Genomic DNA, 26,639 nt, shown 5'->3' with positions numbered 1-26,639 from the left:
CACGCCCACTTCGATGGAGAAAAGTAGATCAGAGGGGTTCAGACCCAGCTCTCCCAGGAGAGCTGCTGAGAGGGGAGACTGAGGCTGGCCAGCCCTCGTGGAGCGCCGCTCCCACCTGCACTCTGCAGTGGAGACAGCTGGCCCGTGGCCTCGACCGTGGGCGCAGTGACCCCACCGCCACCTGCAGCCCTCCTGTGCTCTTTGCCACAGCTTTACAGTCTGCTCCCCGCGGTCCTCCCTGTGCACCCTCCTGCTCCAGCTGTCCGTGGCCCACACAGTCTCCGGAGCGCAGTTGCTTCCTTCTGGTCCTGAGACGTGGACCGGCCCCGCTCTTCATCTGGCTCTCCGTGGGTCAGCAAAGAGAAGCGTACGTGCCATTGCCAAGGGCGAGCCCGTGAGTGACACTCCACCAGCCAGCAGGGAAGGCGCCAACTCCAGCCTTCCTGTTGCTCACTGCTCGACCTGAATTTCCTTGCGAGAAAGACCGACAGCAAGAAGGCTGGGCCGCCGGCCGGTCGGTCGCCTCGCCAGAAAGCAAGGGTGCTCCTTCGATCAGAAGTCAGGCTGGGTGTCCGTCCTGAGCCAGGCCAGAGCTGGATGCTGGGGACGCCGCCAGCCAGCACGACCAAGGCCATCTTGCTGCCTAGTTCTTTGATCCACCTGGGACACTTTGCTCTGAGGGCCTCTCCTTGGGGACTGGCCTGGTCTGAGAGGTCAGGGCTCCATGAGCAGCTGAGACACCCTACCTCCCCTGCCACCAGCCGCCCCCTCGTCAGAGAAGGGCCAAAGCCTTGCCCTGGTGCTTGCTGGCAGCTGCCGTTGTCAAGACGTGGGGAGCCTGGACGATTTTCAGAGTCGAGGAGTGCGTGGCCGCGAAGGGGCCGCCCAGCCAGTCCGGCTCGGGCTCCTGTGCTGTTGATGAGGCAGGGTCAGCGCCCGGTTAGTGCCGAGACGTCCACTGCGATGGCCCTGAGGTGCACGTTCCGCGTAGGAAGCTGCAGATCTCAAGCTGTGGTGGGCTGAGGCCTGTCTTCCCCGCCTCCCTGGCCGAGGGGGCCACGGGCCCCACACCAGCTCTGTCTCCACTCCAGGGCCAGAGGGGCTTTTCCTCATCCTTTCCCGGAGCTCAAGGCTCAAGCATCTCCCTGTACAGGTGGGCTTCACAGAGTCCGGGGAAACAGAATTCAAGGTAAGTTTATTTTGGTGCAACATCTTTGAAAATCCATGTGCAGCTTTTTCGTACTCTGCATTTCCTGCGAATTTGTCAAAACCCCCTCGCACACACTGAAGACTCTCCGGGTGCTCAACGCTGGCCCTTGGGGGGTCTCTGAGATGCATGAACGTCCTTGTGGATCGAGGAGTGGCCACGGCCTCAGGTGGTCTTTCCAGAACTGCTCCAGGTACTCTCTGGGCAGAGGAGCCCAGGACCTGTGCAGAATGGTGCTCCCACTGCCCCCCCAGCCCCAGCCCTGCCCACTCCCAAATGGGGCTCCTCTGAGTCCCCGAAGACACATGGTGTCCAGCCCTGGGCTCCCCAGCCTGAGATCTGTGCCGAGTGCAGCTTCCAGAGCCCCGGGCTTCCCTGGCTGTCCGCTGGCCAGAGGGCTGAGCTGCTCCTGAGGAGAGAGCGGCCCAGGAGCCCGGCTCCAGCAGCAGTGTGAAGAGAGGAGAGTGCTCAGAGAGGTGGGGGCGGAGTGGTTAGAGCTCCAAGCCCCAGCTGTGCCCCCGGAAGTGGTTTACAGGTCGTCCCTGGGAAGCCAGCAACTCCATGGGAGAGGAGTCAGCCCACTGGCACCCTGGTTGCTGAGGACAGCGTCTGGGGACTAGAAGTGCCCTGTGCCCCTCGGGCCTTTCTCTTTCTAACCTCCTTCGCCAAGCAAGTGAAGAGAGGCGAGGATTCCGGACTCACGGTCAAGGCATCTAAGAGGACACCCGGTCTGCGAGGGCCCGGAGTATCTCGTGCGGCTGCCTCACCAGCCTCATAAAGTGGAGGCTCTCAAACCCAGCACACACAGAGTTTTGGTCACCTTGTCCTCCTCCAGCCTTGAAACTCGCCCCAGAAAATGATGACGTGCTTTCTTTTAAGTAAACTTGAACTTGCAGTTCGTCCTACCTCAGACTGGCTCCTCTGTGTTCAGCCCCTTTTCAGCCAACCGAGGTTGCAGGTGTGAAACATCTTGCAGTTCTGGGCTGCAGGGCACCAGATGTTGCAAACGATGAAACCTGCTTGGGGCCACCACTGAAGCATAGCCGGTAAAGCCATAGCCTGCACCACCAGCGTACCACATGGACACCAGTTCAAGTCCCGGCTGCTCCACCTCCCATCCAGCTCCCTGCTAATGGCCTGGGGAAAGCAGTGGAAGACAGCCCAAGTGTTTGGGCCCTTTCTACCCATGTGGGAGACCCGGATGAAGCTCCTGGCTCTTGGTTTTGGTGTGCAGCCATCTGGAGAATGAACCAGTGGATGGAAGATATCTCTGTGTCTTTCTTTCTCTCTCTCTTTGTAACTCTGACTTTCAAAGTAAACAAATAACAATAATAAAGAGAACCTGCTTTATTTATGTTGTTTCCAATAGTGCACCTCAAGGACACTTTTTGTAGGAGTTCTGTGTGGACATGGCCGGGGTCTGGAGCATGAGGGCTTCGAGGGGTGTTCTGAGATGGCCGCTGGGACAAAGGGTGGACATCTCTGGGGACATCCTCCCACACACCCCAAGGGCACTGCAGAGGGCATCACTTCGAGCCAGGCCTGCGAGCAGCCCTGCCACTGACATGGGCCCCTGGAGACTGGCAGCGGCCAGCGCCGCACAGCCTGGGGAAGGGGAAACCGTCTGGCTTGGCTCTTACTTCGGCTGCCATGGTCTGTGCCCAGCTCCATCCAGAGCCCAGCAGCCTGGAGTCTGTTCTCTGGCCCTCGCCAGTTCACCTGTAAGGGTGGGTGACTCCATCCAGACCCTAGAGGGCTAAGGGGGTGGGTATGTGTAGCGATCGTCTGCAAGCCTCTTGGCCCCGTTCCCCAGTCGTCAGGCCCTCGCTCCCTCCCCCGCCCCTGAAAAGCAGCACCCAACACTGGCAAACTAACGGTCTTTGTTTTCGTTCTGTCTGTACACACGTGTGCACGCTTTGGGCCTAACTAGTAACCTGTAACTATGGGAACGGAGGCTGCCAGCACAGCTGTGAGGACACGGACACGGGCCCCACGTGCGGCTGCCACCAGAAGTACGCTCTGCACTCGGACGGTCGGACGTGCATCGGTGAGTCAGCGGCCTGGCCCTGCCAGCACCGGCCACTTCCCGGTTCCCAGAAGGAAGCTGGAGGGACACAGAGGAGGAGGGCCCATGGCGGCGATGGGGACGGCAGGGTCCCCAAGGAGGGCTTCCGAGGAGACTCCCAGGGCCCTGCAGTCCAGCCGCTGCCCCTCTGCTTTGGGTTCCCTGGCATGGTCTGTCCTGACGGTGGGCTGTGGGGAGGAGGCGGCACGTGCTCTCAGGGCAGCCTCTGGTTACAAGCACCATTTCCTCCCCGGGTGTGGAGAACACAGCCGGGCTATGCAGTGCATCCCAGCCTCTGTTAGGGACACGAGTGCCCATGGCGTCTGGAAAGCCACGTTTTTCTCAGAACATGGCTTTAGGGGAAATGGAAGGCGTGAACCGCGGTGGGGGCGGGGTTTTAACCGCTTCCATTCCACGCTAACAGGGTTCTGCGGGACTTCCTTTCCACCTGCCATCTGCCCTTCTCAGACACACCCCCCCTCAGCTCACCTGTCACACGGATTCTGGATTGAGTCTCCGCCCCCTCCTTCCTCCTGGCCCTTGTTTCCAAGGGGAAGCTTGAGTATTTGTGGTTATTTCATGCCGTAATCACTAAACATAGGGTTTTTTGTCCTCCCTCAAGAATAACAGCAAATTTTTAACTGGAAAAAAAAAAAACAGGAATTTCAAAGTTGGCACCCAGAGTTCACCCTCTTCTTTCTCTACAACATTGGCAAATTTAATTTTTTTAAAAATTTATTTATTTGAAAGGCAGGGGTCGGGGAGAGAAAGTTTCCACCTGCTGGATTCACTCCTCCAAACAGGCAGGGCTGGGCCAGACTGAAGCCAGGAGGCTGGAACTCAGTCCAGGTCTCCCTGTGGGTAGCAGGAACCCGAGCACATGGGCTAACACCTGCTGCCTCCTACGCACATTGGCAGGAAGCAGAGTGGTAAGCAGAGTGGCTGGGGTGAACCAGGCACTCCGAGCTGGGAGGCGGGCATCCCAGGCGGCAGCTTAACCTGCTACGCCACGGCTCCTGCCCGCTTTGTGCAGCAAACCCTGGAGACCCAACGCAAGGCAGTCACCGTGGTTATTATTTTTTTTGAAAAAGAAAGGCCCTGTTTCTTGTTGCCTTAGAAGGTATTTCTTGGGGGACCTTGAAGTGGCTGGAAGGTGTCGGCAAGCAAGCAAAAGCCCGTGGGGCCAGAGCTGCTGTCGCGTTCTGTCCCCGTGGTAGGAGCTGGGGGCCGGGCCGGGCCAGGCGGGGCGCTGGGCCGTCCCTCGGCAGCTGGGCTGTGGTGGCAGGGCGCTGCCTGCGGTGGCTCTCCTTCCGTGTGGTCTCTTTCAGACGACCATGTTTTATTCCATTTGATCTCATTCTTCCTGCCTTTCTGGTGATGGTCCCTGATTGCCTGTCTTGTCTGATAACTGATGTTCGTTAATTTCAGAACCAAAAGCCAAAACCAAACCAACCAACCAATCAGAAAAAAAGCAAATTAAAAGCCAAACCCGGTCTCAGACCAGTGTCTCTATTGCAGCCTGATCCCATCTAGAACTCCTGTTCTCCTGCCTCTGTCCCTCCGCTGTCCTGCTCGGGGCCACCCTGCCTCCTCCCGTCTCGTCTGCTCTGCGTCCCCCTCAGAGTTTGCGTGTCCAGTGGAACCAGCTCTGCAGCCACTGGGCCAGTGCAAACAGCGGCCGGGCCAGACCCCCTGCCTGTGTCTAACACACCTTGTCCGTGTCCACCTCACTCACCCTTTCTCAGTTTTTGTTTTGTTTCTGTCCTGCATGTGAAGGTCCCCGCTTGCATCTGCTTCCTACAGTAGCTCTCCCACCCCTCTCCCACCCTACTCCCACCCCGCTCGGTAGAGAGCATTTCCCGTACCCAGCCTCCCCTGCGGCTGCTTCCACCCTGGCCAGGGTGAGAAACCTTCCGTCTGATTTTGCTCACTGCTCATCAGCTCCCCCTTGGGAGCAGAGGTCCCCACATGCTCCGCGCTGAGCAGAGACGCTCCCAGCAGCTAACCTCCCGCACCCCTGCACCCCTGCACCGCAGCATCCCGACGCTCCCTGCCCGGCCCAGGCCAGCTTCCCTGCCGCACCCTCCTTGCGCCCTAGTGGAGCGCCTGAACGCGTAGCTCTCGTCCTCTATAGACAAGCAGGCAACCAGCACTCCCGAGTCCGTCCCCCGGCGTCTGCACCTTCAGTGGGGTCTGTCCTCGTGTGTGTCCTTCCACGTGGTCTGTTTTAACTTTGCATGAGTGTTTGTGCTTTCCCGTCCTATGACAGGGCATCTGCTGTCCCGGGCCCACCCATCACCGGCCTCACGGCCCTGTCCCCTTGTCCTGTGCCTGTGCTGTGCCTGCCTTCCAGCCCGGGCCATGGGGTCTGTAACGGCTTGTGTCTCGGGGCACCTCGGTGGTGCTGTCTCTGTGGCCTGTCTGCTCTGACCTCAGCCTCCCCTCTTTCTGTCCCTGGGCCCCATGCCCCCTCTGTGTCCTGGGTCATCTCGTGGGCACCCCTTCTTGTCTGCACACGCGCCCATCCTTGCTGCCTCTCCGCTTTGCCCTGGAGGTTCCTGGGATCAGCCCTGGCGAGGACGCCGTGCGGGCCCAGCATGCTGTGTTGGCTGTGTGTCGGGCCGTGGGGAGTGGGCTGCCAGTAACCGCGGGCTCGTGTTTGTCCCTTACTTTGTTTTAGAGAAGGATGAGGCTGCAATTGAGCGCTCTCAGTTCAGTGCCACGTCAGTAGCTGATGTGGACAAGCGGGTGAAACGGCGGCTACTCATGGGTAACACTTTTCTTCCACTTCCTTTGTCCCGCTTGCCCGCGTGTGCGTGTGCGTGGGTGAGCATGGGTGTGCTGGCATGTGTGCCTTTGTGTGCATGCTGGCATGAGGGTGTGTGCTGAAGGTGTGCACGTGTGTGAGTGTGTGCTGGTGTGTGGGTGCCAGCATGTGCATGTGAGCACGTGTGTGTGTGTGTGTGTGTGTGTGTGAGAGTGGGGGGCTCACTCCAGATGGGAACTCACTTTCCTTTTTAAAGTTGTGACCCTCCATCAAACACGCGTGTTTCTTTGTGTGCTTGTAGCCACGCACCCTGAGCCACACCTATGCCTGTGATGAGGCGGTGTTTACAAGCCTCCTGGCGTGCAGTAGGCACCCCCATAAGCAGCCAGGACCCCAGGAAAAGGCTGCACCGAGACTCGGAAGGAGGAGGCACCAGTGTGGGAGGGCCCCGGCAGACAGTCCAGGAAGGGAGTCGCCAACCAGGACCTCTAGCTCTCAGGGAAAGAGCCGCCTGGTGTCAGGTGCCACTTCGGGATTTGGGAGGCCTGCTCACAGGGCTGGCCAGGCCAGTGTGAGGAGGAGGAGGAAGAGAAGGGAGAGAGGCGTGGCAGCCAGTCTGCCTGCTTGTTCCCCAGACCTGTGCCCGTCAGGTGTCCCACTGTTCTTAGGGGCTGGCTTCGGGGCCGCACCAGCCCCCAGGGCCGCCTGAGCTTAGCCTCCTGGAGCTTCACAGCCCCCAGGGCCGCCTGAGCTTAGCCTCCTGGAGCTGTCACAGCCTTCCTGGTGGCACTCCAGTAGCTCACACTAGCCTTGGCAGCTGCGGGGTCAGGTGGTGTGGTCCCCAATTTTCAGAGGAAGAGACTGAAGCTCACTGGGGGACCCTAGCTCGTCCTGCTCAGCCCAGAGGTCATGTCCGTGTCGGCATCTCAAAAGTGTTTGGGGTCACAGGACTCCCCAGGTCAGAGCCTGAGGGTCCTGGAGGAATCGTCTAGTTCTTGGTCCTCAGGTGGACCTCGGAGGGGTCCCAGCAACTAGAGAGGAAGCAAGAGGGAGATCCAGAGGACGGGGTGGGGGGGATGTGGCCTTTGTGCTGGCCTTGGGGCCTGCCCAGCCCTTAGGGCACTGATGAACAGAGATCATAGGCCCGGCTGGTGCTCTGTGAGCCACTGAGTCCGTGCTAGGCAGGGCAGCGATCGCCCTGCTTCTGACATGAGAGCATCAGAGGCGGAGAGGCCAGAGCAGCACGCGGGCACCAGGATGCACTGAGGCCCAGCCTGCCGTCCGTGGGTTCTCGGGGTGCAGCTGGCCCAGCCTGCCGTCCGTGGGTTCTCGGGGTGCGGCTGGCCCAGCCTGCCGTCCGTGGGTTCTCGGGGTGCAGCTGGCCCAGCCTGCCATCCGTGGGTTCTCGGGGTGCGGCTGGCCCAGCCTGCCGTCTGTGGGTTCGCAGGGTGCGGCTGGCCCAGCCTGCCATCCATGGGTTCTCGGTGTGCAGCTGGCCCAGCCTGCCGTCCGTGGGTTCTCGGGGTGCGGCTGGCCCAGCCTGCCGTCCGTGGGTTCTCGGGGTGTGGCTGTCGTGTCGACTTGGGCAGTCTGGTTTGGAAGAGCCAGGAATGGCAGAGAGGGTGGATTTGTGGGGCTCCCGCCTGGGTGTGACCACATCTCCTTGGAAGGTCTGAGTCAGGCAGTGGACCCTCTAGAGGGCGGATGGAGGGGGCAGTGGGAGCCCCAGAATGATCAGCACCCAGAACAGGCAAGACCTGGAGCTGGGGCCCTGGGAAGAGTAGATCGCTCGACAGGGCTGATTGGGGTAGCGTCAAGCAGCTGGGTGATGGCGAGGTGGAGGGGCAGGTGGGGAGGGCCTGTCTGCTCTCATAGTTAGAATCTGTGTGACAGCCCAGAGCCAGACCCTAGAGGTGGATTGGGGAAGGAAGGAGGGAAGTACCAGGAATCCAGGTTGCCCATGCAGGCTTTGGGAGGCAGGGATCTGTGCCAGGCCTCCCTGCATTCTGACCTCTCTGGTTACCAAAACCCCCCGTCCTGCACCCCTGGAGCTGATCTGCCCACAGACGGGAGGGGCCTGCTCTGGTCTCCCTGCAGTACTTAGCACGGGCAGACAGGGCCACCCTCCGGGGCCTTCCACCCAGAACCAGGCAGTCACCCTCAGAGGCTTCCATAAAAGGCCAGTCTTGGGATCCCGAGTCCCGAGCCCAGTTGGGCCTCCAGCTGAAGAGCACCCCTCTCCTCTGAGAGCTGCCCGCATGGCAGACCTGGGATGTTGGACTCAGGCCCTGACTGGCAGCCCCGTGAGAAGCAGCAGCTGCCAGGCCACAGTAATGGAGATAAGGTGTGGAAAATGAGGGAAGCGGCCATCCCATCCTGCCCTGTGCTGAGCAGGGCACATCTGGGCGTGAGGTTAGAGCCTGGCCCTGCATGGAGACAGCAGCCTAGCTGGTGAGGAGTGGGACCTGGGTCAGCCTCACTTGCTGATGCCACCTGGGGGAGGGGTAAGGGCCATTTACCCCACAAGACCCTGGGCCAGCTTGCGGTCTGCGAAGGGAAAAGGAAGAATAGGCGGGGGGTCAACCCAACAGCGGGTGCACGATGAGACCCTGAGAGTCCCACGCAAGGTCAGACCCTGTGTCGCCTGGCTCCACAGTCCATGCCCCCGATGGCCCTGCTGGCCAGCTCCCCGTGGAAAGACAGGGAGCATGCCTGCGTGAGAGGAGACAGGGCAGTCAGCTTGCACTGCAGTGTTCTGACGCTAGCAGGGCCCACAGCAGTTGTGGCACAGGGCTCCTCCATGGCTGGCCAGGCACCTGTGCTACAGGCACAGAGGGGCTGAGATGCCAGTCATCTCCCACGGCCATGGGGCTTCTAGAGTGGGCAGGAAAGGGTGGAGGAGGGCACGAGCTCTGGGCTTGCCAGCCCAGCCCCCAGCCTCGCCGCTCTCCATGGTGCCCACCGTCAGGAGCAGACTTGTCCTGCAGCTTCGGGATGAACCCCCTCTCTTCCCAGTGCGCTCTCCCCTCTCCCCATAAGGTGTCTGGGACACATGCCCGTTCTGGCCGGAGGAGCCACCGGGGCTCAGAGAGAGGAAGCGGCCTGGGAGCCCAGCTCCCTGCTGCCACCGTCCCATTCCAAGGCAGAGAGGTTGGATCTCACATGCTCTTAGCTGTTGCCTCAGAGGTTTTTCATAAATAATCATGCCTGCCAGTCCCATAAATGTCTACAAGTCATTTAATTAACAGCCTGTCTCAGCACAGCCCAGGGCCAGGTCAAAAGCAAACAGAGAACACAGAATGCAGGAACTAAACGAGGCACTTAAGTTGTGTGTGAGCCTCTCTGGTCCTGGCGTGGAACCTGCCTGCTCTGTTGAGCCAGGTCCTAACCTCCCAACTCCAGGTCCCCGAGTTTAGAAGCCAGCACTTATACAAACACCAGCCTTGACCAAACCCTGCAGCGCCCGACAGGAAGGCGCTGGCTGCCTTCCCCAGGACTGCCCGCCACACCAGGCCACAAGGAAGGCCAACGGTGCTGGAAGCCACAGCACGCAGGGGGTTAAGTGGCTTCGCCCTCCCTGCCCTGGTGGAGACAGAGCAGGATTCTGACTTCAAGTGGTGAACAGAGGGAGAAAACCTCGGAGAGCACAGGGACCTGTGGCCTCGCAGGGCGAGCTGGCCCTGCCCCACCCTGCTCTGTAGCGGTTGACAGCAGTCACCCACCCACCAAGAACAGGGCGAGTCACGCTCACTGGACAGAGGCCTCAGAACACGGCAAGTTATGCATGCCCATTAGCATGGGGTCAGGCCTTGGGTTTAAAGAAAAAGCGATAAACGTCGATTATCTGGCAGACTTCCTCATGGGAGGCACCCAGGGCCCAGCTCTGGGTGCACGCCAACACCTCCCGCAGGGCCTGGGACCCTCTCAGCAAGATCCGTGGCTGTGTGAGTCAGACTTGTCAACGCCAGCCTTTAAATCTGTCCCATTCCCAAAAGCAGTCATAGGCTTCCTGTGGCTGCCGCTGACGCGTGACTGTACCCTGCAGCGTCCCAGAACAACGCCAGCGCACTGCCTTCTGTCACTGAGAGTCTTGACAGGAGTGAGGGGTGAGGGTGAGCACGGGGCTAAGCCAGGGCGTGAGCAGCTGTGTCCTCCGGGTCTCAGTCTGAAGCCCTCGCTTCACCTTAGCCAGCTTCCGGAAGTGCCTGGGGCCCCTCCCTCAGGCTCCAGGGCCAGCAGTGGTGTCTCTGACCGGCCCCTTCTGCCTCCCGCTGTCACTTCTGAGGACCCCCCATGTGCCCATGGGGCTCACCCTGGCAACCAGGAGAACTGCCGCCATGTCAGGGTCCCTGCTGTGGTCACCCCTGCGAGTCCCTTTGCCACTCAAGGACCTGGATGTGGGGCTGAGGCCACAGACGTCTTGCAGAGCAGATGATTCAGCTAGGGCCAGCAGCAACCTCCTTAAGGTAGAGCCGCCTCTGCACTGGCTCAGCCCAGGACCACCAAGCTCCCAGCACACGGCAGGGCCTCCCAAACCCTCCTGGAAGCGTGGGATGCACCTGACCCTCTGTCCCCCTCCGTCTCTCAGGCAGCCTCTGTGTGTCTCCAGCCCCTTGCTCTACCTGAGCCCTTGCTTGCCAGTGCTGTGTCCTCACTGCAGTTAGCCAGGTACTTTCTGGTCAGTTCTGCAATGAGGCCCACAGCCCCAGGAGACAGATGTCCCCACCTCACAGGTACAGATCCCGAGGCCCTGAGAGGGGAGGCCACACGGTGTTCAGTAGCCACAGTCTGCCACGGTCTGAGCCCTCTGGACCCGCTAACCCCAAGTAAGGATCAGAGCAGGCCCATGGCTGTCCCAGGCTCTGGCCCGTTCCTAACAGTGCTCTACGGCAGGACCCACACCCAGCCAGTAGTTCCAGTCGGGGCGACCCTCGGTCCCAGCCTTCTCAGGGTCTCGCTCTCTGCCTAGCCCTCGTGTAAACCTCATGGCCACCTGAGAGCTGGTGCAGGCATCGCAGAGAGGCAGCTGGGAACTCCTCCTCATGCCACCACAGCTGGCTCTGCCCCTGCCTGGCGCTGCCCGGGCCTCTCGGCCTCTGCTCAGGGTCTGCGGGTGTGGAGCTCTGTGGTGGTTGGGGAGGGCAGGGCAGTGAGGACAGTGCCTGGACTGAGGCCCAGGCTCTGGCAGGCAGGGACAGAACTCCCTGAAGCCTTAGCTGTCCCTCTGCACCTTGAGGGCAGCCCCTTTGTAGGTATCCCCAGGCCTTTGCCAGACAGGCCTGGGAACAGCCCAAGCATCCACAGGCCTGGGGGAGGAGCCGCACTGAAGGGCAAGTTCCACTTCTCTCTGAGCTGACGGAGTCATACTGGTGTGCACTTCTGGAGCTGTGGGGAGGAGGTGAGCGGACTCGGGAGAGTGTGTAGAGAGCTTGGCACCAAGGCAGCCTTGCGGCGTGTGATTAGCAGACGGCGGGGGCTCAGGGCACCCGTGCGGGGGAGGGAGGTGGCCGGGAGCTCGGCTGCAGGTGAGCATGCGGGGCACAGGGGAATCCCGGGCCTCCTCCCTGGCCCTCCCCTGCTCTGCTTCCCTAGGCTCGTCTCCCTACCCCCCACCTGTCCCGTCCACCTGGCAAGCACTGAGCCTGGGCTCGTGGCCTCCTCAGGACCCACTGAGGGGAGACCCTGCTGCAGCTTTCTGTCAGCCCCAGGCTTCCCACCCATCCAGGGGCGTGACCTGCCAGACTCCAGGGAGCAGAAGAGGAAGGGAAGGCAGGCAGGACAGCGCCGGGAAGGGCCGCCTCGTCCTGAGCGCTCCAGGCAGGGGGCACAGGGCCAGGGAAGAGCGCGGAGAAGGGGCAGTCGTGGTAGTGCGGCAGACACCTAGGGGGTCCCAGCTGTCCACACTGTCCCCAGCCACCTGAGCAGTGCACCTCTACACACACACACTCTCCTGCTTCTCCCCACCCGGCCTAGCCCCGTGCCGGCTCCTCTGTCCATCCAGGGCCCACCTGCGCCTCCTCTTCTACTCCACCAGCCCCAGGCCTGGGTATCCCCTCATTTCACCGAGCTGTGTCCCAGCCTCCTATCTCTGCTGCACACATCCAGGTACCTCCTGGAACCTGTCTCCATCTGCCCCCAGCTCCGGCACATTGAGCCTGTCCTGGGCTTCCTGCCTCCGTGTGTCACACCCCATCACTCTGTACCCGGTGCCATCGGGGAGGGCTCTGCCTCTCAGGCCAACTCTGTCTGACCCCTGCCTCCCCATCCACACTGCTCACCCTTCCTCCGCCAGCACGCCAACAGGCCTCCTGCGCTCGCTCGCTCGCGCGCTCTCCTCTCTCTCTCTGACACACACACACACACTCCCAGGACCGTAGGAGACAGGTTAAGGCCTCAGCTGTGTACAGGGCAGAGTGTGGGAGGATGCAGTGCCAGGAGGGGCTGACGAGAAGAGGAGGGGACAGGCACTGGCTGGCCCCAGATGGGGAGACTGAGGCTTCAAGGGATGTGACAATGGGCAATCCTGGATTCCTGGGCTCAGGCCCGGCTAGAGCGGGCCTCTCTGCCACCCAGCCCCTGTTGGAGAAAGAAGGTGACCATGGCCCCTGCCAGCTTCCCTCACACTTCACCCAGCCCCGAAGGTGTCTTTGGGTTCTTGTTTGCACAGAGGAGTTTGGGCGAGGTTGAAGGCTAGTGCCCTGTGCCTGGCCTCATGGGCCACTTTTCCCATCATCCCCTTCCTTGCTCTTAGCATTACCCCAGGGCTCTGTGCAGAGCCAGTGACACCAGCGCTGGACAGGAGCTGGGAGACCTGGCCTTGCTCAGACCATGCTGCTGGGCTGATAGGAAACTAGAAACCCATGGACGAACGAGCTGACCGGGTGCCCACAGTCCACACCCCCACCAGGGTCCACACAGCTCCCAGACTGAAGCTGGGGGCAGGGAGGGTGGGCATGGGCATGAGTGCCAGCTTCACCCTCCCTGCCCTGTCCCCATGTCACAGGGTTAGGTGTTAGGTGGACATTTGTGCTCAGGCACTGGGCACGCCTCCTGCCCCGGGTGTCCCTGCATACGTCCTCAGCCAAGTTCCCAGGCCAGGAACCTGGAACCTGGAATCAGGAATGGGGCTTGTGCTCCCTGCAGCTAGCTGTCTGCACACCTGGGACACGGTCAATGTTCCCTGCGGCCCCCGGGAGCCGTTCCGTGCTGTAGACGTGGAAACTGAGGGTCAGGGAGAGTGGCCTGCCCAGTTCCCTCGCCACACTGCTCTCCCTCCAGGGCAGGCAGGCGACGGTCCTGCACAGGGCCTGGCCTGGGTGTGCTCCGCGAGTGTGGCCTGCTGTCGGGGGGGTGCTCTGGGCCCCAAGCCCCCCAGTCACATGCAGCTAGCCCCCCCCCCCCACTGTTCAGCATCTGCTGAGGCTCCCTCCCCTCCTGAGCCCCTGCCCCCAACCAAGCCTTCTGTAGAGGGGTCTGCGGGCCCCTCCCCTCCTCTCTGCCGAGGATGGAGCCCCCATTTTGCCCTGAGGTTGTCCACTCCACGGCCAGAGCCCAGGCAGGAATAGACGTGCTGCCGGGGCCTGCCCCACCACTTGCCTTAAGATGCAGCCACACGAGGAAGCCTCTCCTGAGGTCCACGTGTCTCGACCCCTGACCACAGCCTTCTCTCCAGGCCTCCCCAGCCCGCAGGCTCCCCCAGTCCCTTGCTGCAGACCCACATGGCTTCTGCTTCCCAAGCACTGGGAGAAATTGCCCACCTGGCCGGCAGCATGTGAGGGGGTGGCTTGCCACTCTCCCGGCATAGCTGGCGCCCTTGGGAGATAGTTCCACAGAGCCCCGAGCTGGCAGTTCTCGGTAGGTGGAGGTCCCCCGAGGTGGGGCCAGGCCTTGTGTTTCTGCACAGCCAGTCGGCGAGGGCCTTCACGAGCCTCGGAGCTGCTGAGCCTCGTGCTCGGAAGACGGAGCCCAGCACGTAGCTGAGGCCGGCAGCGCGTTGGGCATCGTGGGCGGAGAGGTCCAGCTGGCTTCAGCCAAGAGCAGGGTGCGTGCTGGGCCGGGGCCTCCAGGTGTCCTCTCCCACTTCCCCTTTAGGAGCCCTGACCTTGGCGGTCCTGCAGTCCTGGCCTGCACAGCCCCCCGCCTCCTGCTGCCCTGACCCCCGTCTCCAGCCCCACACACAATCAGCTGCACGTTCCCCAGTGCCTCCGCAGCAAGTGGGCCTTGGGGTGGACACTTGGCCAAGGCAGGATGCCGGGGCAGTGAGGTTAAGGCCAGGCCACTGGCCCTGAGCACCTGCCCTGCTGAGGACATGGCCTGCAGCTCAGTTCTAACAGTGGGCCACAGGGCATGCCCAGAGCCCAGAGGGCCCCTCAGGCAGGGCCACAGTGTGGGCCAGTCACTGAAGGAGGAAGGTCAGGGGTCAGGGTCAACAGGCCAAGAGGACCAGTCACTGCCCCCTTCACAGCTGACTCTAGTGGGAGGAAGGCAGCAGGACTAACCCTGAGGCGGCCTTGACAGGGCACACTCAGAGCCTTCAAGGGCAGGGTGGCCGTGGGCACTAGGCCCACAGGGGACTTACTGGGTGAGAGTCTTGGGGAAGGCCGGCCCTGCACCAGTGAGGAGTCCTCGCTGAGGCTGCAGGTGGGGACCCGGGGCCTGGAGAGGGGAGAACGCTGGACCCAGAGTTCCCTGGTGCAGCTGTGCTAAGCCTGGCGGGCCATCACAGCACTCCACTGTGGCCTGCTTCTGCAGGCGGCTCTGGCTTTCCTCAGCCGGGGACTCAACTGTTCAGCACCCTCCCCCACCCCCCAAGCTCAGCTGCAGCCTCCAGGGCCCTTGACTCTGGCAGGAGCTGGGCCCTTGCTCCATTCCATTCCTGTCCCCACAGGTTACTGGCCTCTGCTGCAGTGGCCCGTGCAGGGCATTGGGCAGGGGGAGCCCTGACGTAGCTCTGGAGGCCGTGCGGTTGATGGGGGAACCACCACGTAGGTAAACCGTGCTGTCCCAGGGGTCAGAGGCCAGGGAGGGGCTCAGAAAATGCCCTTGGGGGAAAAGTGGGCTCTGAGTCCCCAGGCTTAATTATGTCAGGCCGAGGGAGTCATCCCATTGAACCCTGTGGAGCCCCAGTCAGGGCTATGGTAGGGCATGGAGTGGAGGCAGCCGTGTGAGAGATGGGCCCAGTTCTGTGCCTTGCTTTGTCTCCCTGATGAAGTAGACAATGGGGCATGTCAGGTCCAGCTGCAGCTCCCCCACCCGCCCCGGGACTGGCTTCTAGGCGACCAGAGCAGAGCAGTGGATCGGCTTCGGACCCTGGGCTGCCCGGAGAGTGCATGTGGCTCACAGCTGTGTGACAGCCCACACGGCACTGTCACCCTGCTGCTGGACAAGTGGGGGATGGGCCCAAGCTCCCAAGGCTGGCAGTGGAGTCCTGTCTGTCTCTGTAACGCGTGTGTTCTGCAGGATTGTCCTTCGGTGGCCTAGCCCCAGGGGAGGGACTGGGCCTTTTAACTCGTCAGGGTCTCCCCCTCCCTTGTGGAGCCACAGCTGGCCCAGGCTGGCCCTCCCGCCACCCCACCGGGGAAGGCAGGTGTCGCCTGCTGCGGGCTGCCTGCTCTGCCCCCTGGCCTGGTCCTGGCGCTCGCCCGCCTGGCATCGTGCGGCCCTGGGCTCAGGTGCTGGCTCCTGACAGCTGCCAGACGTGGCCAGGGCCCCGGCCTGAGGAGGCCAACTGCTGGTCTGTCTGGAAATTCTCCACGAATGCTGAACAAGGGCCCCTCACTTGTGTTTCTCACTGGGTCCCCCAAGCTGTGCAGCCAGTCCTGCCTGCGTGCACTCCCTAACTTCTCTGAGCCACCCCTGGCTGCTGTGAGGCCTCTGGGGTCAGTGGATGAGAAGTGCTTTCTGGGCTGTCAGGAGCAGGAGGCACGGGAGGGCTCCTGGCTCCCACGGCAGATCCTCCCCCAGAGCCATGGGAGCAAACCCCAGGAGGCCTGCCTACACCCGCCTCCCTGCAGTCCCACTGCCAGCCCTCGAGGCTGTGCTCAGTCCCAGCCCCAGGGTGCCTGTGGAGCCCCATCTGCCTTCAGCCCCCAGGGCCAGTTCCCGTCGCTGTGCCTGGGTGACCCGTGGTGGAGACGCCCACTCAGGAGAGGACAGGGATGTCTGCCCTCTGAGTCCCTGGGAGGCAGCCGTGGCCTCTGGTCTTGGGGGCCAAGTGGCAAGGCTGGGCAGGGCCCCAGGCAGATAGCAAGGGAGCCTGTGCTGGGAAACCTCAGCCCCTCCTGTAGGGGTGGGCTTCAGTCCCCAGCAGACCACCCGGGGAGACTCCATGCTGCTCTGGGTTGTGGGCACACATCTCGGGCTACCCAGAGTGAAGCAGAGGCTGCTGGGATGCAGTGACACGACAGGACAGCAGCCGTCAGAGCGGGGGCTGGAGGAAGCAGTGGACCGGGCCCTGGGCCCCTGGCTGCAGCAGGGGTCCTTGGGGGCTGGGGTACCTGTGTGGTTGTGCAGGCCCCTGAGCAGAGTCGGAGACTTAGGACTGCTGGCAAGCACTGCCCTGACACAGCCGTGGGGCAGTCAGGCCGATGGGGGTCCCATCCACAGTGTAGACTGCCTCTCGGTCTCTACGGCCAGGCACATGGAGGGCCAGGAGCTGTGAGGGTGGGGCACAAAAACGTGGTGTGGGAACCACAACCAGGCATGGTGCATGGCTGCTCAGCACCCAGGAAGTCCCCAGGGCCCTGCCTGGGGTTCAGGAGCCCAGAACCCCTTTCTTTGAAGTTGATGTTCTGACCACTAGACAGGACCACACAGGGAGACCAGAGCTGCCCACTGCAGGGAGAGAGTCATGCAGTGGGCGACCTTTCAGGCCCGGCCCCAGCCCCCTCTCTCCATCCAATGGGCAGGCAGGGCCAGCAGGCCCCCGGGAGCCCCTTGGCTCTGGAAGGTCAGATTCCAAGTCCCATCAGGCGTCTAACGGTGGACGGGAGCTGCGGACTCCTTGGAGACCCAGCCCAGTGCCTGCATGCACCCTGCCCCCACCACTAAAGAGGCCCGGCACCCAGTGCCTGCTCCCTCGCCGCCACACACACACAGTTCCCGCTCCCTGCCGAGGCCAGAGCCTTGACTACCTGCACCTGGCGCGCAGGCCCACTCTCCCTCCTCATCCCCGCCCCGGGAAGGGGCCGTCCCACGTGAGAGGCTGCGAAGGCCCTGTTGGGGCAGTGGGGGTGCACTAGCTCTTCTGCTCAGCAGTGGGAGGCAGGGCCCTCTGTGCGGTGGGTCCAGGCGAGGAGACCAGCATTTGTTGAACAACTATTCTGGGCCAGGAGCTTTTAAGCTGGGAGTGTATTCCATCCCCCAGTGTGGGTGCTGCGAGTGACAGCTGAGGTCGGTTCCCTGGCCTGCCACCCCCGTTGTCCAACGGGGATCAGCGGGCCAGGTGCCAGTCAGATCTTGGCATGGAGACCCTCCCGTCCAAGTCCAGGGAGGGCCTTGGTCTCCGTATCTGGGGCCCCAGGGAGGCTCCTTGTAGTGGTGCCCGTGAGCAGGGCATTGGGTGAACAGGGACAAGGCCTCCAGCCACAGAACAGCACGCTGCAGGACAGGGCACCAGGTGAGGGTTTGTGGGGACGCTGAGGGGCCAAGGAGCCCCGCCTTTCAGCAGCGCCCACGACGGGAAAGAGTAGCCACGAGCAGGCCACTGGCCACAGCTGAGCCACAGACACCAGGTCCCTGCACTGCCCAAGGTGAAGTTCCAAGGACGCCACCGTGAATTCCAAGTAAGCAGCAGGGACTCCTGGCAGCCGAGGGTGTTTCCATGTGTTCATCCCAAGCACATCCCAGAGAGGGCAGTGCCTGGCAGCGGGACCGGCGAGGAGGTTCAGGGAGGAGCTGCGCCAGGCCGGGCACCGCGGTGAGCCCGGGAGTCAGGTCCAGTCTGAGGGGAGGGGAGTGCGCTCGGGCGCAGCGTCTGCCGGGTGCTGGGGAGGGTCCAGATGCAAGGCTGAGGTCTGGAAGAGGGGCTCCTGGGGCAGCCGCTCTGCCGGGCCTGGAGAGGATCGCTCTCACCACACAGCGACTGCCGTGACCCGAGTTAGCCCCCGGCCACTCCAGCCCTTTGAATTTTGAAAAAGAAAAAAAGAGCACTAGACAGGTGTCAAGTGGACAGAGAGCAGCTGCCTCGGCTCCCCACTCAGTGAGGACAGATGTGGGGCCGAGAGCCACATCAAGGGGGCGGATGGGGCGGGGCTGAGAACCTCCCTTGGGGCCAGAGCCCTGTTGTAGGAATCTGGCCCTGGGCAGCTAAATAGCAGCCAGCCCATGTTCAGTGCTGGCCTCAAGAGTGACTGGGGCCCCGGATGTGAGCCCCGGCCTCTGCAGCCTCACCAGCAGCCCCACGGCTCCACAGCTGGGGAGCCGGCAGCCTAGAGAGGCAGTTGGAACCCAGGTCTCGTGTCCCCATGCATGGGGTGGCGATGGCTGCCGCAGCGGGGGAGTGAGCGTCTGTGTCTTTCCCTCCCCAGAGACGTGTGCGGTCAACAACGGAGGCTGCGACCGGACATGCAAGGACACGGCCACGGGCGTGCGGTGCAGCTGTCCGGTTGGATTCACACTGCAGCCAGATGGGAAGACTTGCAAAGGTCAGCCGTGCGGAGCTGGGCCCTGTGCGCACAGCCGGGCGCGACACTCAGCAGCCACCCACGTGGCTGAGGGGAGGCCGGGGAGCCCCAGGTCCCCAGCAGGGTTCCTGAGCACAGCAGCGGGCCCCAGGCTGCCAAGGGGCGGACAGGAGAGTTTGGCTGCACGGTGGGGTTAACAGGCAGGACGTCCTGGGCCTCCGGGGCCTTGGGCTCCCCAAGGTGTGGAGTGTGGCACGCTTCCTTGTCTGTGGCTGCTCTTACAGAGCTGGCAGGGACTGCCGGGAAAGCTGAGGACGCCGTGTGGCAGTGGCCCGGTGGGGTGGAGTGGGGTGGGGTGGGGTTCCCCAGAGGGGCAGGGGCAGAAGGACTCTGCATGCTATAGAGGGAGTGAGGGGGCCTGGGGGTGGCTGCTACGGTGAGAGGAAGGGGAGATTTATAGTCCCCTCATCCCCCACAGAATACTGGGTGCCCCTGGGGTGACAGGGACCCTCAGGGAGGAGGAGGCTGGCTGAGCTCCAGGGCTGGGCGCTCGGGGAGAAAGGGACCAGCCCTGCAGGGGGCCAGGACCAGCGACTCAAGAACCGGGCCAGGCAAAGGGGGGCAGACTGGGGACCCCCAAGAAGCCCAGGCCCTTAGGGCAGGGGGTTGGGCACGAACACCAAGGCCCCTGCTCGGGGGGAGTTGGGTGCAGCCACTCGGCGCTGCCTGCGCCTCCACCAGCCTCCAGCGCCCCTCCAGCCCTGGCCCCTGCTCCCTGTCACCTTGCAGGAAAGGGCATGGGGCCAGGGGGCAGAAGAGGAGAGGACCTCGGGCTTCCAGAGCCCAGGCCGTGGAATGTCAGAAGTGGAGGTTCCGGGAGACTTAAAGTGGTTCCAGGTGGGCTTGTGCGAGCCTGTAGCAGCGAGCAGACGCGTGGGACTCCTCCCTGCCCGTTTGCTGGGGAGGACCTGGCGGCCACTGACAGAAATCACAGTTCTTCCGCCTGTCTATCTGAAAATAAAGCCCTTCTGTAAGCACTGTGCGGCCTGTTAGTAGCCGGGGCGCCTCCCTGGCAGGCGGACAGGCAGGTGGGTGGCATCCGAGTCCTCGCCACAGGCACCTGGTGCCAAGGGCGCTGTGGGTCTGGCAGCCCCACCACCCAGTGAAGTCACGGCAGGCCGGCTGCTCGCCCAGGACCCTGGGCCAGAAGAGGGTGGCACTGGCCAGGCCGCCTCCCTCTGAGGTGCAGGCCTGACCCAGAGCCAGAGGGACAGGGCCGAGCTGGATTCCTGAGGGCAGGGCCAGGGCGCCGGGAATGAGGAGTTGGAAGCCAGGGGCTCACCGCTGGGAGCCAACCTGTCTGGGCCAGAAAGAGGCTGGGCGGGCATCCTGCCCCCACCCCACCCCTGCTGGCCCAGGCGACGCTCACTGACTGCCACACCACACCCCATTCCCAAGCCCCCAGCTGCGGCCCCGCCACCCCATGGCTCTTCCTGAAACAGCAGGGCCTGTGACCAGGCTCCGCTGCTCAGCTCTCAGGCCAGCTCCCAGGGCTTGGACGCGGAGCCCTGGCCCTGCTGCAGCCACTGCGCTCCTTGGGGCCTCACTGCCGCTGGCCTGGGTCCGGAGGTGGTGCTCCTGTGGCAGGTGGGTTTTCCCGGCTCTTGTGGGGTGCAGGTGCAGGGGAGCTGGGTGAATAAGAGACCCCAGACCCCAGAGAGTTCCTGAGTACAGAAGACAGACCCGAATGTTAGAAATGATGAGATAAAGCTGCACTACAGACGGCTTCGTGGTGGGCAGAGAAGGGCAGCAGGGCAGGCGGGCACGGGCCAGGCCTGCCCTGGGCTGCGGGCTGGGGCGGGCAGGGAGGCCCTGGGGCTGACACAGGAATTGGGGTGGGGGAGCCTGAGCAGCACTTCCCGGCTGTGGCTGCTGATAGGGCCTGCGAGCCAGGCGAGAGGCCGGCCAGCCCCCAGTGGTGCCGGGTGGAGGTGGTGCCAGCCAGGTTTTCGTTTGCAAACCTTCCCTGGCCACCGCCAGGGCAGCAGCCTCTGAGCAGGGTCTGCAGCGGCAGTGAGGCCTGGCCAGGGGGCACAGTGCTCGGGCAAGGGTGGCAGTGGGGGGCGAGGAGGCGGTGGCGATGCTCTGCGGGTGTCAAGAGTGAGGGTTGAGGAGCTGGCCTAGAGCTGCAGGGCCAGGTGGTCTCCGGGCTGCTTTGGGGTCTCCTGGCCCTGGCTGGAGAGGCGCAGGCAGGGTGCAGGGCCTTGGCCGGGGCAAGCCCAGTAGGGGATTCCCAGTGAGCCCGCGGCCCCGGCCCGCAGGGTCTGGGCTGCACAATGAGAGTGCACACCCTGAACTTGGCAGGGCTCCAGGGGAGATATCAAAGGTTCGGTGTTTTCTGGAAGCCCAGAAGTCATTGTCAAGCAGATGGAGGGCAGGAGGGGCATAGCAGAAGGCTTGGGAAACCCAGAGCTCAGGGCCCTGGGCGGGCGGGGAGGGCGAGAGCAGGTGGAGCGGGTGGAAGGCAGTGTTCCCTCAGCGCCAAGGACGCGGCCGAGCCCGAGCTCTGTTTGCAGAGTGGACCAGGCAGGGGTCCGGTCCCGAGCCTCCTGTTTGGTGTCGTGGATTCTTGATATTGGAGGTGGGCACCTCGCTAACTGATCCTTCTAGGAATTCAACCCCCCTGGTTCTCCCTCAGGGAAAACCTTCCAGAACAGTCTGGGAGAACCCCCGCCCACTGCTTCCTGCCCCCCCTCCCCAAGGCCCCGGGCCAGGCGGGCGACCTGCCGGGGCTTTTCTCTGGGGGAGGGTGGAGGTGCCCTCGCCTGCCCTCCACCTGGCTAGGCCAGCCCAGCATCTCGCCCGCCCCGCTGGGCGCTCCACAGCAGCGCTGCCCTTGGCCCCCGTTGCCAGGCTGTTCCCCCTTAGGAGGATGGGTGGAAGGGAGCAGTCTGTCGGCCTCTCCTGCATTCCTGCAGCTCACCCCATTACCCTGCACCGCACAACGCATGCTCCAGCGTTGGGGTGCACTCAGCTTCCACCCCAGGGCTCAAGAGCCTTCCTCGGGTTGGCAGGTCCTCCCCGTGGTCTGGGGTCACCCGGACTCGCGCATTCACTCGGGACCCTCCTAGGCCCTAGGGCACCAACAGGAGCAGGTCCCCTGTGTCATCTCAGGGCTGGGTGGGGTGGCCAGGTCCCAGCTGCCGGGCCAGGAGCCGAACCTGTGCACGAGGAGGCAAGGCAGCTGGGCCCGCACTGTGAGCCCCTGCGCGGGAGCTGGCCCTCCATCCTGGGGCCCGGACCTCTGCAGACGTGTCAGCAGGTAGGGGCGCGGCCATGTTTACTGGGGAAGGTGCAGCTGGCAGCCTGCCTTGGGGAGCTGGAGAGGGGCAAGAGCTGCATCCCTGGGGGGCTGTTGGAAGGAGGCCCAAGGGCCTTGAGCCCCGCAGACCCCCTCTGTGTGGCTGGAGGAGGGGCTCCCCCACTCTGACCCCAGGCCGCCGGCCACCCCAGCCTGGGCCCGAGCAAACATGCCTGCCTCTCCCGTCTGGTTGCCATGACAGCCCGGTAGCAGACAGGCTCTGCCGGGGAAGGGGCAGGGACAGGAGCTTCCGGAAGGCCTGCGGCATTCCCGAGGAGGCAGGTGTTAGGTAGTGACCCCTTTCATCTTAGTAGGAAGTGATGAGAGGCCGTGCTAGGAAAGGCACCGCACAGCTGAGCCAAGCTGTTCTCTGTTCTGCTGCAGCTAGGGACTCCGCAGCTTCCTGTGATCCTGGGGTCCCCCGGCCCCGGCCCCAGACCAGGCCACACGGCTCATCAGCCTCCCGTCTTAAGAGACGGGCAGGGCTGGGTGTGGTTCTGTGACCCCATCTGCAGAAGGGGGTCTCTGCTCTCCAGCCGAGGGGATGATCACATGTTTGCCAGAAAGCCCCTGGCATGGCCACCTCCACGGGTGCCAGGATGCCCATGCGGGACCCCCGGCCCTCCACCAGCCTGCGTGGTTTGGGGAGAGGCTCCGTGCAGGACAGAGTCGCTATCTCTGGGGCACAGTCCCCCCACCTGTCAAGTGGGCACATTTTCCTCGGGGGCACTGCCCATCACTGTGGCCCAGCACGCACCCGCAGGACGGGCTCACAGGCTCAGCGTGGCTGGGACCTCCAGCCAGCAGCCAGCAGGGGGAGGTGCTGCCCATCACGTTCTTTTTCCTGCTCCAAACCAGCATGAGACCACTGTCATGAAGGTCGTCTCTCACTGTCGCCGAGCGCAGGCCTGTGTCTGGAGCGGTGACTGGCGTGGGGGCCTGGCACCCCAGGGGATACCTGGACTGTGTCTCTGGTGAGGAGGTCCCTGGGGGACCAGACCTCCAGGGGCACAGATGCCAAGCTGGCCTGGGGCCCCCCAGGCAAAGCCTGAGGGAGCAGTGTGGGGGTGTGGGGGAGGGGTGCACAGGGGTCATGGCTGTGCTCAGGCCTGGATGCGTGGATGCGTGGCGTGTCCGCCAGCAGGCCAGGCTGTGCGGGAGAAAGCTCCCCGTCTCTAGAGGTATGCAAGCAGAGGCCGACTGGCGGGGTGCTCAGGAAGTGCATTTGTCCCAGGGGATTAGGGCCAGGTGACCTTCAGAGCTAGCCACGGCCGCCTGCTGAGTGAAGAGGCTGCCGAAAGGCCGGTGGGGGCCGGCACGGGGCCGGGCGGTCAGTAAGGCCTGCGGCAGCCCAGCTTCCCGCTCACCAGCTGGCCCAGGCCCTCCTTCCTGGATCCAGCTCTCCCCGCTTCCTGTGGCCTCCCGACTGCTCAGTGGGGCACACAGGAGGCTTCCGGGGGTCCTCACCCGCTGCAGCCTCCCTGCCCCCCGGCAGCCGCCCTGGGTGTGCAGATGAAGGACCGGGGCCGCCCCGTCCCGGCTGCTTTGCCCGGCACAGCAGATCCCAGGCCCTGTGTTCTGGGCAGTGACGCCGAGCTCTCCATGTCTCAGGCGAGGTGGTGGGGCGTGGGGCAGCGGGGCCTTCCCGGGGCAGCCCAGCCCCCGGCCCCGTGTCTGTGAGTCAGTTGGGGTCCTGAGGCCAGCTCTGAGCGGGCAAGTCAGGTGTGGGGCCATCCCAGCCGGGCACCGGCTCAGTCTCTGCCGCACGCCTGCCCCTCGCTCCCGCAGACATCAACGAGTGCCTGACCAACAACGGGGGCTGCGACCACTTCTGCAGGAACACCGTGGGCAGCTTCGAGTGCGGCTGCCGCAAGGGCTACAAGCTGCTGACCGACGAGCGGACGTGCCAAGGTGAGCGCCCGGGGCTGGGACGTCGGCTCGGGCACCTCTCAGGAGAGAAGTGTACTCATAGGGCTGGCCGCTCTTGCGGGGCTGGGCCTTGGTTTCCAGTCCTCAGCATGTGCTCCTGCCCACCCTGCCTGCCTTGTCCATATGACTCAAGAGGCTCTCCAGGGAGCCATCAGCACAGGTCCAGGTCCTCACCCCTGTCCCACCCCTGCCCTGCCTGGTGCCCCTGGGCCTCTTCCAGGCTCGTGGTATGTGATGCTGCCACCTGGTGGCAGCATTACACATTGCAGGTGCTCGCCAACACGCCTTCCTTAGGGTTCCCGGGCACCCGCTAGGAACAGGTATCAGGAAGAGAGGTCTGGGCAGAAGCCAGGAACCACAGCCCAGAGCAAGTCCAGCAGACAAGTGGGATGCAGCAGGAGCCCTGGATGTGGACAGGGAGGGCTTCCCAGGGAGGGATCGAGGGAAGGTGAGAGCAGGAGGCTGGCGGGGAGGGGCTGGGATGTGACCAGGCTCAGCATCTTCATCCATGGTGGGCGTTGCAGTGCTGTCCCCCTCCGGGGCAGGAGGGTCAGCAGGAGCACCGTGTCTGTCCAGGCCTGGTCAGGGCTGCTCTGGACTTTGCTTCTTGGCCGGCCTCACCCAGTTCTGCAGAAGGCTAGGAGGGCCCTTGCCCTTGCATCCCCACCCCCCCCACACACAGCAGGGCCCTGGGCCAGGGCTCTCCCTTCCAGCCCTGCAGCCCTGCCTGTGTCTTCTCCCCCCTCCCCTCACCCTGCTGAGGCTCTGGCCCTGGGCTCCCCAGGTCCAGCAAGCAGGGCTCCAGGCTCCAGGCCCCCAGGGTGGGGACCTCAGTGACCTCCCCAGACCCCTGGAACACCTCACAGTCCCCTGGGTGCCCCGAGCTGCCACCTCCCAGCCTCTGCTTGGGTCACCCTCCCTCCAGCCTCATTCCCTCGGCCCAAGCTGGCCCATCCTGCAGGTGTGGCCAGGAGGTCTGCCCAGCCACCCCAGGAGGCCACGCCCTCCCTGAGCGCCCACAGCGCAGCTGCCTCCTTGGATTCTGCTTCTGAACACGCCTGTGTGGTGTGTGTGTGACGTCACGGAGCTGCGTGTTCAGGGAACGCGCTCTGAGTGGCGAGGGAGGTCAGCTCAGTGCTTGCTTGGCCGTGTGGTCTCACAGAGGCCGTTTTCCCCAGAATCCGTGTCCAGCGCAGCGTTGTCTGCGAGCTGCGGGTTGGGTCCTCTGCCCAGGAGCACGCGCTCTGCGGCCAGCCCTCGTTCCCTCTGCCCTTGGCGGTCAGTGCACGTCCTGCCGTCCTGCGGGTGGCCCAGCCTCCCGCCCACTGCCTCCCTGCGTGTGCTGCTTTCCTCGTTTTCTGAGACGTCCTAGGGCGATGGGAAGCAGCGGTCGGCACCCCGGAGGCCTGGTCCCACTTCCCAGCTTCTTCAGAGCCCTCGGGCAGGCCCCAGGAGAGAAGTGAGGTGGCTGTGAACCCAGCAACCGCGGAAAACCAGGCAGCCGTGGGAGGCCCGCACCGCGCAGCCCTGCAGCCCCGCCCCGCTCTGTCTCCCTGTGGCCACAGACATCGACGAGTGCTCCTTCGAGAGGACCTGCGACCACGACTGCATCAACTCCCCGGGCGGCTTCCAGTGCCTGTGCCACCGCGGCTACGCGCTCTACGGGACGGCCCACTGCGGAGGTCTGCAGCCCGCCCGCCAGGGCCACCGCGCCCTCGAGGCACGCGCCTGGCCGCAAGGCCACCTGCACCGCACCCCGGGGGGGCCGGGACTGGTGGGCAGAGGGGTCAGGCAACGGCGTCAGGGAGTGATGGGGCACGGGAGGGGGGGCACTGATACGTGTGGGGCCAGGCCCAGCTCCTCGTGGACTGGAGAAGCCCAGTGCAGGAAGAGGGCCGGCAGTGTCCCGGGATCCCACCGCAAGTCCTGGCAGCGGGAGGGGCATCCCCCAGGGGGACGTTCGGTCCAGACAGGGAGGCACTGCAGAGGGGTTTGTGTGTGCAGAGGCGCTGAGGCCAGAGGTAGAGCAGTGGGCCCAGGGCAGCTCCTGCGGCTGGAGCCGGGAGAGAAGGGGCTCGGGCAGAAGCTAGTGGTGCAGCTGAGCCTCAGGGGCCGCCAGGGTCTGTTCTGTGCGGTGGGGAGCCCTGGCCAGCTTCAGCATGGGCGACCCCGACGCCTGTGGGGGCACAGCTGCAGGTGCCGGCGCGGAGGGCACTGCTAGGCCTACGGAGGAGCGGAGCTGCGCGCTGAGTAGGGCAGGCGTGACAGTGAGCCTGGGGCCTGCACACTCACTTTCCCGGGCAGCTCGAAGCTCCGGGGCGGCAGCTGCAGGTGGCTGTGGTCTTCTGGGAGGAGCCTCAGACCCTGGGCACCGCCCCTGGCGTCGGGCAGCTGAGCGCTCAGAGCGTGGGGCCCAGCGGGCACAGGCCGGGAGACCGGCTGGGAAGAGGACGTACCCAGAGTCTCCCCGCAATATGTGCCCAGCAAACCCTGGGCCGGGGCTCTCGCCCGGGGGGCGTCTGTGAGGAGCCTCCTGCCCATGTGTGTGCGTGTGCACGGTGCATGTGTAACCAGTGGCTCTGTGCCTGCGTTGCCTGACGGGGTCAGGAGCTTCCTGGCCCTCTGTCCCGGGCAGCCCCGCCCTCCTGCATCCTGCGGGTGTGGCCCCCCGCCCTCACTCGCACCCC

General features: G+C 64.0%; 1 protein-coding gene across 4 annotated transcripts in view; it reads left to right on the top strand.

Moving 5' to 3' along the window:
- SCUBE1 (signal peptide, CUB domain and EGF like domain containing 1) overlaps nucleotides 1-26,639 on the top strand; it is a 115,277-nt gene that overhangs the window by 66,423 nt on the left and 22,215 nt on the right. For 3 of the 4 annotated variants that reach the window (XM_070051506.1, XM_070051504.1, XM_070051507.1), the window contains 5 exons: nucleotides 3,138-3,254; nucleotides 5,953-6,042; nucleotides 18,567-18,683; nucleotides 23,812-23,934; nucleotides 25,518-25,634. In XM_070051506.1, the coding sequence (XP_069907607.1) occupies nucleotides 3,138-3,254; nucleotides 5,953-6,042; nucleotides 18,567-18,683; nucleotides 23,812-23,934; nucleotides 25,518-25,634 (564 nt within the window). The remainder of the gene's footprint in view (nucleotides 1-3,137; nucleotides 3,255-5,952; nucleotides 6,043-18,566; nucleotides 18,684-23,811; nucleotides 23,935-25,517; nucleotides 25,635-26,639) is intronic. The other variant, XM_070051505.1, reaches the window with a different exon arrangement.

The sequence above is a fragment of the Oryctolagus cuniculus genome, chromosome 11, assembly GCF_964237555.1.
Source record: "Oryctolagus cuniculus chromosome 11, mOryCun1.1, whole genome shotgun sequence".
Taxonomy (NCBI): Eukaryota; Metazoa; Chordata; class Mammalia; order Lagomorpha; family Leporidae; genus Oryctolagus; species Oryctolagus cuniculus.
Note: the sequence above shows the minus strand (reverse complement) of the source record. Positions and strands in the feature narration are given on the sequence as shown.